We start from the raw sequence: 10,854 nt of genomic DNA, 5'->3' as shown, positions 1-10,854 counted from the left end.
TGGGTTCATTGCCACAATGTCTACCTGGTATTGTAGTACACATTTCTTTATGAATTTCTTGACTTTTGAATGGACACACTTGATTTTGAGAATGTAGCTTGTCTGACTCTCTGCATGACTGACAAGAAATATAATATGACCATGTCCACGAACACATGTACATGGCGGTCCGACGACCCGCCTGCCGCCACAGCCGTCCTCAACGCCCTGGCATTCTCGAGAATCGCGTTGACATCAGGTCTAGCCACGACATCCTCCATGGTGTCACGCACCACTTCCTTCCACATGGGCGCGTGGATGTGGCCTACCAACTCCCCTTTAATGCTAGAGATATATGTGATTTGGTATGATAAGAAAATATATGTGATTTGGTATGATAAGAAAATATATGCGATTTGCTAAGATAAGAAAAATATATGTTATTTTTGTTGTATTAGGAAAGTTGTGATTGCCAGTTAATATTAGATATAATGATAATAATAAATGGCATAGTGTGCGAGATTAGTAATTTGTTATTAAGGAATATCTGATTTTGTTTTGAAATGTTATTGAGAAAAATCTTATGTCTTTCTTTTAGTAATGTGAACTCACGTATATGTTGCGATCTCCGAATTCTTAATTACCTATTATTTACGTGACTGAATTAAATCAGCACTTGCCAAAACAAGCACGAAATAAGATCTCACCGGTTTAATGAGATTTGTTTTTTCATGGAGGGAGAAAAGTTCAGTGGGAGGGGGGGTAGGACGGGAGACGAAAATAAACCAGACAAAAATAAACTGATGAGAAGAAGTTACCAACTTCTTTTTTAGGAGTAGAGATTATAAATTGTATACACATACTATATATACATGTGCTGATGTATGCGCATAACATGCATGCACATATAGCTTGTGTGCTTGCTCACATGTAACAAGAACTAAGGGCCTCTTTGATTCATAGGATTGCAAAAACGCAGGAATAGAAAAATCGTAGGATTAGGATGGCATGTCCATTGGATCCCTATAGGATTTGAGTTAGTTTGATTGTGTCACCGGAAAAATAAAGGATTTCTTTCAAGAGGTTAGAGTGGATGTTAAAATTCCCATGAAATGTAGTACAAAATGAATCCTTAGAAAAAAGATTCTACATGATTCAATCCTATGAATCAAACGACCAACATAAGAAAAATTCCTATGAATTCTAATCCTTCAAAGATCCTATGAAAATCCTTCGGGGCCTCTTTGATTCATAGGGCTGCAAAAACGCAGGAATAGAAAAAACGTAGGATTGGAATGGCATGTCCATTGGATCCCTATAGGATTTGAGTTTGTTTGATTGGTTGTGTCACGGGAAGAACAAAGGATTTCCTCAAGAGGTTGAAGTGGATGTTAAAATTCTTGTGAAATGTAGTACAAAATGAATCCTTAAAAAAAAATTCTACAAGATTCAATCCTATGAATCAAACAACCAACGTAGGAAAAATTTCTATGAATTCTAATCCTTCAAAGATCCTATGGAAATCCTTTAAATCAAATAGGCCCTGAGACATAGAGTGAAGAGTGCATAGCACTTGGTCAGGGAGATGCGGTCAATGGCGCCTACTATTGGGACGACCACGACTGTAATTGTGGTCATACACTAAGGTGCTATTAGGGTTATGGTTTTACTCTGTTTATATGATGTGATTCTAATAAATGGTTTAGTTGGGTGTTTGAGCTCGTCAAATTGGCTAAATTAATCACATATTCATGTTTGATAACCTTGGATAATCTGTAAAAACATATCGGATAATTCTCATCCGTCGGATATCACTATACCGTATCCACTATCATACCCGTTGGATATGGGCTGACCAAAATCCATACCTTCATCTATATCCGATGAATTGGTGCAAATAATAAGGATGCGGATGTGCAACGAAAATTATCCATAGCATTTTTTTAGGCTATTTTTATTATCCATACCATTTACAATCTTAGCAGAGAGCGATCTGCGTAATGGGCCGGCCTGATAGTCGCCCATCGGCCCATGGATAATTCGTCGATTGCTCAACACATCTTGCCTCACTTCACCGGCCTACTCAAGGCCCAGCCCGCAGAATGCTCAGCTCTCTCCAGTCTCCTTCCGGCAACGCTCGCTGGGGAGCAGCTCCACAACCAGAGGGGCGGACGGAGGTCTCCACCAACCTGCCACCGACTCCCCCCAATGGCGGGCTACCGCAGCGCCTCCTCCTCCTCCGCGGCCGGCGCCGGAGGGGCGGCGGTGTTCGCGATGCGCGTGCTCCTCCTCCTCACGCTGCTACCGCTCGCGCTCGCCGCCTTCGCCTTCGCGCTCCAGTGGCGCGGCGGCATGCGCGACCCCACCGGCACCGTGTGGCCCGCCGACACGCAGCGGTTCCCCGGCATGGAGAACAGCCCACTGGGCTCCTCCTCATCCTCCACGGGAGGCCGAGGCTCCTACTTCGCCGTCTCCTCCGCGTCGGCCTCCTCCGCGGCCGCCGACTGCGCCGAGATCCTCGGCCGGAGCGCCTCCTCCCACGGAATCTCTCTCTACCGAGGCTGGAGCTTCGACTCCGACACCGCTATAACCCCCAAGGTGCGGCACGCCCTCTGGCTCCGATCTGATCTGCGCTTAGAGGTCCTCGTTTTTAGAGCGGTTCGATGTGATCTCGTGCTACGAAATTGTGGCTAGTGTAGATGTGATCCGAGGAGTTGTCGTATTGAGCTGCGGGCAGAGAATTTGAAGTTGCACTGGCGATATGATTCGATCCCGTTGCTTTTGAGATTGTGGGGAAGAAATCATAATACTGTGGCACAGTAGCACTTAGTAATATACTCATGGGAGGGTCTTGAATAGCTGGCTAATAGACTGGCCTTTACTCATCCAAGGTTGTTTTGTTACTTCACAGTGAAAAGGCCCATCTTTTAGAGCAGATTTGTGGTATTTCAAGTGCCACTTAACTGTTATAGAATGTGCCGTTTCTTCCCTTCCATTAACACCGAACATTGCTGATGCGATCTAGAGGTCAGTAGTCGCATAGCCATTTCTTCAAGTGTTGAGCGGTGCAGCCTTCTATGAACTTGGGATGCCAGAGTTTTTAGAAAGCTTGATTTGCAATCTTGCATTTGTTCACACAGTACAATCTTTTGGTGAACTTTTCAGGGCTCAGTGAGAAATTGTGTTCACTAGGTTCTGCAAGAATGGTACTTGCAGAATTGTAGTGGTGACTTAGGAAGTCAAATATTAGGTGCTTGTTCAAATTGTTCATTTGGCGAAATTATGTAATAAAAAAGATTATACTTCTGGGAGCTGGCTTCTTGTTTCTTTGCGGTTGGTGTGGTGTTTAGGCACTGAGAAGGGAACATGGTGGCTCATTGGTGCACAGATTCGCTGGCAATGCTTAATGATGAGCAATTTTGGCTCAGTATAAAGAAACTTGCAGTCGCTATAATCTTATGTAGAAATGGGGCAGTACTGGTGATGGATTACTAGCACATTTCCCCACTATATGTACATTCCTGTATCATAATCAAGATGGATGGGACTTTAGGCATGTATGCCAAGTATCTTGAATAGCAAGTTTGAAGAACAGGATATACGATGCTCATATGGATTTTAGATATGTGATGAAATAGGGAAGACTTGCCAAAATCAAACCGCAGACCATAATATATTATCACCCAATTCGCCTATTTTTTGTCTTTAAAAATAGTAATCAACTTGACTAAAACTACTATTCAACTTCACATCAGATCATGTTTTAATTGTGAGAATCTAGTGCGCATATCTAAGTCTTGAGCAGCACCGCCCGATGCTTATGTTGAACTAATTTTATCCTTGGGTATCTATTCGTGACACTGCAGATCTGTATCACGGGAAGCACATCTGCTAGCTTACACCAAATTCTTCCATGGTTGTATTATCACAAGGTCATTGGTGTTTCACACTTTATTCTATTTGTTGAAGGAGAGGCTGCTAAACCAGCTGTTACTTCTGTTCTCGAATCTATTCGGGTAATTAATTTCTCCATGTCCTTTTGTTATGTGAACTTTGTCTGATCTTGTTCTGACTTTATGTGCCTCTGTTTTAGGGTGTAAAAATTATTTACAGAACTAAAGAACTAAAAGAACAACAGGACAGAAGGTATGGTGACATGCTCAACAGTTACACGCATTTCCGAACTTAGTTTTTGAATTAACAAAGATAGTATGTGTAATTTGTCATAGAAAATTCCATCTACGGCTACCATAATATTCAAAAACTGTAAATACTAACTTAACAATGAAAACTGATAAGACATGCATTGATAAATTCTGACAGTATTGCCGAAAATGATGCGTGTAGAGGTATAAGAAATGTTGGAAATTACTTGTATCACAATGCCGTTAATTGAACTTTGAATGTTCTGAAGCATTGTTGTACATGAATCGTGTACTCTTTTTTTCTTGTGCAAGGGAATTAACGAATTATATGATATATATTTTGCTAACAACTTTGCGGATGTATATTCATGACGTTTTGATTGTCTAAACCTATCTTGTTTCTATTATTTTCAGCCGCATTTGGAATGAAACTTGGCTTTCAGGTTTCTTTTACAAGCCATGCAATTATGAGCTTTTTGTTAAGCAGTCACTTAACATGGAAATGGCTATTGTTATGGCAAGGGTATGAGCTAATTCTTTTCTTGAACACGCACCTGACCGCCTATCATTTTGTATCATAAGAAAGCGCTTCCAAATGACTTGAGTTTTACAGAGCTAAGCTTAAACAAAACAAAGCACAAGTGAAAAAAGCAACATATCTTAAACCAAGAACAAAGGCCAAAAAACTCAACTGTACAGAAAGCTACTAGGTTAGGTCTGGCAGCTGAGCATGGGGTTAGGAGCTATTTCATTTGATATGTCTGGTAGTACCCGCTTAATTATAAATTTTGACATTCATGTCCTTGTGTAAGATTTATTATAGATAATTGTCATCATTTCATTCACAAACACTGGCTCTCTTCGTGGTATCTATTGTCAGCTACCACCTTACTATTTCAACTCTTTTGTGTGTGTGTGTATGTGTGTGCCAGGGACCATAATCATCATCGAATAATATTCTGGTCTCTGTTGAATTATTTAGCACTAACAACAATATCTATTTATCATCACTAGTACAACATAACATATATAGCTGATAGGGATTTAACTAACACTAGTAAATATTGTCCCCCTTTCAAAAAAAGAGTAAAATATTGTCTCTGGTACAGTGTGTATGTAGAGTACATATAGTACAAACAGGGAACGCACATACCTGATTTACTCCTTGATAAACAATTGTATTGTGTTTTCTTTTGTGCCGAAAGTCTGTTCACTGTTGTGTAAATCTTAGCCCAAATCTCTACTTCCATTAACTAAAAATTAAAGAAACTCCGGTCGTGTTAATATGCCTTGTTAGTTTGTTAAGGGTGTAACAAGGATGTGAGTTTACATCAGTCACTTGGTTACAAACATCACAAGATTTTAACTATTTGCTATGGTTATGAGGAAATTTTACATGCTTTTGTTGGATTTTGATAAGGCCTTTTGTTTTGCCGTGAGTTTACCGTGAGCTTCCCTGCTTGATTATCACAGGAGGCTGGAATGGATTGGATCATACATCTTGATACCGACGAGTTAATTCATCCAGCGGGTGCCAGGGAGTACTCTCTTAGGCGGTTGCTTTTGGATGTTCCTGATAATGTTGACATGGTTATCTTCCCCAACTATGTGAGTTGCAGAGCTGATCTGTTGTTGAATTTGTAATACATTTCACATCTGACTGGTATGATTTCTTTCTCTTAGGAGAGCAGCGTTGAGCGGGATGACATTAAAGATCCTTTTACTGAGGTATGCAGACTATTTGTTACTGGAAACACTTGCTCAATAAAAAGGCGCAATCCACGCTATAAAATACCAATCCTTATCTTTACTCTTATAAAGATCTAAGTAGGTAGTGGTCTATTCACTCGCAGAGATTATCTCTCGAGTTGCCAATAAATTAATTACTGCAATTAATTTATACTCCCTCCGTATCATAATATAAGACGCCTTTTGACAGTGTCAAAAAACGTCTTATATTTTGATACAGAGGAAGTATAGGGGAACTTTTGGATCCCCGGTTAGGTACTTTGTATTTGTAGCCTTGCTCAATGTGTTTGGAACCTTACAAATATCCCTCCCTTTTGGCGGCATGGTAGCCTGGTTGGGCTAGACAATACTCGTCTGGTGAAGAGCCAAATCTGCTCAATCGCTCCCATTGGCAAATACTCGAGTGATGCAAAGAAGTCGGTACCTGCCCACCTTAACTGCCAGGTCGTTCTCTTAAGAGGTGGTTACATAATTAAGGGGCAGGGGAGAGTGTGACTTAGCTAAAATGTGCTAGTTTACCCATCTAGGCTATAGCCTGTGCAGCTAAAAATCCAAACACACTCTTATAGTACCATGTTTGTGTACCTGCAGGTTTCCATGTTTAAGAAGAACTACGATCATCTTCCGAAGGATACATACTTTGGCCTATACAAAGAGGCCACGCGGGGTAATCCAAACTATTTCCTCACTTATGGTAATGGGAAATCAGCGGCAAGGGTCCAGGAGCATATGCGTCCGAATGGTGCTCATAGATGGCATAATTACATGAAATCCCCAAAGTATGATGTCAGATATCTGAATTTGTGGAGTTTTTCTTTTCTTCTAGTGTTCAGCTCACAAGTTCAAGTCAATTCTGGGGAAATGTTTCTACTAAATTATTTAGCCATCTGTTATCTGTTTTCCTGTAGTGAAATTAAGTTGGAGGAGGCTGCTATTCTGCATTACACTTACACAAAGTTCTCAGACTTAACTTCAAGAAGGGATAGGTGTGGCTGTAAGCCAACAAAGGAGGATGTGAAACGATGTTTTATCTTGGAGTTTGACAGATTGGTGAGTTATGTTTGTTTCTTTCCTTTGCTGCACCTCTGCAGCATTTGTTGGTCACCTGATCAAACAGCATGCATTTTTGTTTATTGGACTGGTGCATGGGTGTCAGTTAAAAGTACAACAGCAATGCACTATCTAGAAATAGTATGACACAGAACAAACCAGCTCTTAGGAATGAGAAGCTAACCTTTTCTGAATTTTAGTTTTTTGCTGCTAATGCAGCTTCAGTATGAAATTTTGTTTGGATGAATAACAAAAGTGACAAACCTAATTTGTTTGCCTTTCCTCTGACATGTCAGGCCTTCATAATTGCATCAACAGCTACCGAGCAAGAGATGAGGAACTGGTAACTCCCTTATTATCCATCTGCACAACTGCAGTTCTTCCCTTCCTACCCCTGTCCTGAAGTAGGCCTTATATTTATTTGGATACTTATGTCCAGGTACCGGGAACATGTTGTATGGACTGACAAAGATACAAATTTGAAGCTTTTGAGGAAGGGCGTTTTAACACGCATATATGCACCAATGGTAAACCTTGATCTCAAAATAGAATAAATAGCAGTTTAATTTCAGTAATGAAGGAATTGACTCATAAACGCGACAAGTTACTTGAATGCTGCTAAGCTATGCCTCATCTTTCCAGGCTATTATTCGTGGTCTCAAGGAATCTGGCATCTTCATTGATGCAGTAACTTCTGCAAAAGCACACCCTAAAGCAAACATTGGTCTTGAAAACAATGAGTCTATCCACACCAATGTAACAGCCGCTCAGTCCACAACCTTGAAAGAAGGCGGTAATGACAATTCTCAAGCAACTGCAAGAAAGATTCTGGAAATGATTGATGTCCAGGAAGAAGCGGTGCCGCCAATGTCACCCCCTGGTTTCCTTGAGCTCATGGAAAGCGCATTGTCATGAAATTATGGGAAATGCTGGAGGCTTGCTTGATTCTTGTGGCTGCCAAGAGGTTCCTAACCATGCAGTGTTGACTGTACCTTTGAGCACATACATCTCGTCTTGGGTGCAGGACTATAGATTGTCACCACGTATATGTACAGATAGGGCTGGGGTTGTTGGGCGTTGCGTTGTCTTGTTAACCGCCGATGTCTTATGATGTATCCTGCTGTCAATTTTGAACCTTAGATTGAGGTAAACCTTGTCCCAGTGAGAGGAATGTGATATTTGACCATATTTTATTGGTCGTTGATCCAAATGAAATACTGATGAAACTTTTCTCAAGTTATGATATTCTTAAATCATGGCTGAACAATGGGAGAAGTTCATATTACAACCCTGAATTTTGTCATTAAAGTCTTAAGACACAATCCCAAACTTCAAAATTGTCAACTTCACAACCTTAAAGTTCCAAAACGTGACAAAAGTCAACCCTTAACTGGTTTAGTTTTGACTGGTTTTGACCATTGACTGCCTAGTCAGTGTCGTTGTCACCCATCCACTTAATGAAAGTTTCTAGAAAATTTTCAAAACTACAATGTGATTCAATCTGGCAAAGTTCCAAGACGTTTTGCCAAACAGATAAACAATTAGAAGGAAAATACACATTCAAGTCCATTTTAGGTGAAAATTTGGCCAACTAATGTTTTTTTCTTCAAAAAATCATGATTTTTTTTCTTCAAAAAAACATGATTTTTTTTCCTCAAAATGAACACTACCCTCGTATTCAAGATGAGAAAGTTTTTTCAAGTAGCTAAAAAGTATAATGAAAATGCACATTTAAGACCATTTTTGGTCAACATTGGCCAAAACAAACTAGGAAAGTTCCAAAATGTTTTGCCAAATAGATAAAAAATTAAAAGGTAAATACACATTCAGGGTTAAGAGGGAGGGTGACTTGCGGGTGACTAGGGTGCTGACTAGGCGGTCAATGGCCAAAACTAGTCAAAATTGTATTGAAACCAGTTCAGGGTTGGTTTTGTCTGGTTTTGAAAGTTCGATGTTGTAAAGTAGACTGTTTTGAAGTTTGGGGTTGTATCTTAGACTTTGGTGACGATGACTTCTCTCTTGAACAATTCCTTTTGTGAAGAAACTTTTCTGGACAATGTGGCATTGGCGTATGACAAACTTGGGAGTACAAGGCAGAGCCCAGTTTTTTACCACCAAAATGAGATTTATTGTCATGGCTTTTATTATTATTAATCTTCAGGTTTATTTATGACAGGCCATATATTTTCTGGCACCTTACTTTCTCTTCATTATTTCATCTCACTGACATTTGGACGCACTCCTCTTTCTCTCCTTTTGCGACAAACATGCTCTATACTTTTAGTTAATACTTCCTTCGTTCCAGAATATAAGGTGTATCAGTTTTCGTGCAGGCTAAACTTATATATGTTTGAGCAAGACTATAGAATAAAATGACATCTACAATATCAGATAAATAAAATTTGAAAATGATTTTCACGTTAGATCTAATCATACAAATTTGGTATTCTAGATACTAACACTTTTTTTTCTAAATTTTTTGGTCAAACATGCATGTGGTTGACATTTGGGAAAACTGATACACCTTTATTTTGGAATGGGGGAGTATCACCTTTACTGTAGTGTGAACTTCCGGTCCTTAGCCACTAAAGGTTCTCAAATAGTACCCTTGTTTACCCATTGTAATGCTACAATCTGTCGCGAGTGGATTTTCAACGAGTTCCTCAATACTTCATGATTACTCGATGAGGGCAAGTATTTTGGTGAAATTGTCTTTGATCATTGCCCAAGGAAAGCTAATAAGGTTGCACATGAGGTAGCTAGATCCGTGTCTTTTCTTTATGAATGTTGCACTTGGGTCGATGAACCCCTGGCTTCCTCCTAACGCTTCTTATGAATGATGTAACTTTTGTGATTAACAGATAAAGTGTGTTGAATGGCTGCCCATAAAAAAAACTCATCTTCCGACAATGTTCCAAGGTAACGATAACGGGTGAAGAGGCTTGATACGTCCATTTTGCATCATGTTTTCCTACTGTTATTTATAATGTTTTTATGCATAATAATGCTTTATGGGGTAATTCTAATGCCTTTTCTCTCATAATATGCAAGGTATGCACAAAGAGGGAGAATACCGGCAATTGGAATTCTGGACCTGAAAAAGTTACGTCAGAGATACCTATTCTGCACATCTCCAAATGAGCTGAAATTTTACGGAGAATTATTTTGGAATATATAAAAAATACTGGAGCAAATAACTACTAGAGGGGGGATGCCTGGTGCCCACAAGACACCAGGGCACGCCAGGCCCCCCAGGAGCGCCCTGGTGGGTGGTGGGCAGCCCAGCCCACCTCCGGTGCCCATCTTATGGTATATAAGGTCTTTTGACCTAGAAAAAAAATAAGGAGAGGACTTTCGGGATGGAGCGCCGCCGTCTCGAGGTGGAACTTGGGAGGAGCATTTTTGCCCTCCAGCGGAGCGATTTCGCCGGGAGAACTTCCCTCCTGGAGGAGGGGGGGGGTCGAAGCCATTGTCATCACCAATAACTGTCTCATATTTGGGAGGCCAATCTTCATCAACATCTTCAACAACACCAACTCATATCAAACCCTAGTTCATCTCTTGTGTTCAATCTTTGTACCGGAGTCCCAGATTGGTACCTGTGGGTGACTAGTAGTGTTGATTACATCTTGTAGTTGATTACTATATGGTTTATTTGGTGGAAGATTATATGTTCAGATCCATTATGCTATTTAATACCCCTCTGATCTTGATCATAAATATCATTTTTGAGTACTTACCTTTGTTCTTGAGGTCACGGGAGAAGTCACCTTGCAAGTAATCATGTGAATTTGATATGTGTTCGATATTTTGATGATATGTATGTTGTGATTCCCTTAGTGGTGTCATGTGAACGTCGACTACATGACACTTCACCATCTTTGGGCCTAAGGGAATGCATTCTGGAGTAGTTAATAGATGATGGGTTGCT

At 40.3% G+C, this 10,854-nt stretch overlaps 1 protein-coding gene across 1 annotated transcript; it reads left to right on the top strand.

Moving 5' to 3' along the window:
* The first annotated feature begins 2,083 nt into the window (after positions 1-2,083).
* Positions 2,084-8,159, top strand: LOC100125714 (glycosyltransferase-like KOBITO 1). Its single transcript, XM_044500244.1, has 11 exons — positions 2,084-2,577; positions 3,846-3,995; positions 4,073-4,125; positions 4,539-4,647; positions 5,598-5,732; positions 5,808-5,852; positions 6,465-6,652; positions 6,782-6,923; positions 7,220-7,266; positions 7,363-7,450; positions 7,566-8,159. The coding sequence occupies exons 1-11, from the start codon at positions 2,188-2,190 to the stop codon at positions 7,836-7,838; spliced, it is 1,620 nt and encodes a 539-aa protein (XP_044356179.1). The 5' UTR covers positions 2,084-2,187; the 3' UTR covers positions 7,839-8,159.
* The last annotated feature ends 2,695 nt before the right edge of the window (positions 8,160-10,854 follow it).

This window comes from Triticum aestivum, chromosome 3D, assembly GCF_018294505.1.
Source record: "Triticum aestivum cultivar Chinese Spring chromosome 3D, IWGSC CS RefSeq v2.1, whole genome shotgun sequence".
Lineage (NCBI taxonomy): Eukaryota > Viridiplantae > Streptophyta > Magnoliopsida > Poales > Poaceae > Triticum > Triticum aestivum.
The sequence above is the reverse complement of the archived record's forward strand: the minus strand, read 5'-3'. Positions and strand labels throughout refer to the sequence as shown.

Excerpts from the sequence above, each read along its gene's own strand:
- LOC100125714 (XM_044500244.1), top strand. The coding sequence starts at position 2,188 with ATGGCGGGCTACCGCAGCGCCTCCTCCTCCTCCGCGGCCGGCGCCGGA. Across the intron at positions 6,653-6,781 it reads AATTACATGAAATCCCCAAA|TGAAATTAAGTTGGAGGAGG; the intron begins GTATGATGTCAG and ends GTTTTCCTGTAG. Across the intron at positions 7,267-7,362 it reads GAGCAAGAGATGAGGAACTG|GTACCGGGAACATGTTGTAT; the intron begins GTAACTCCCTTA and ends ACTTATGTCCAG.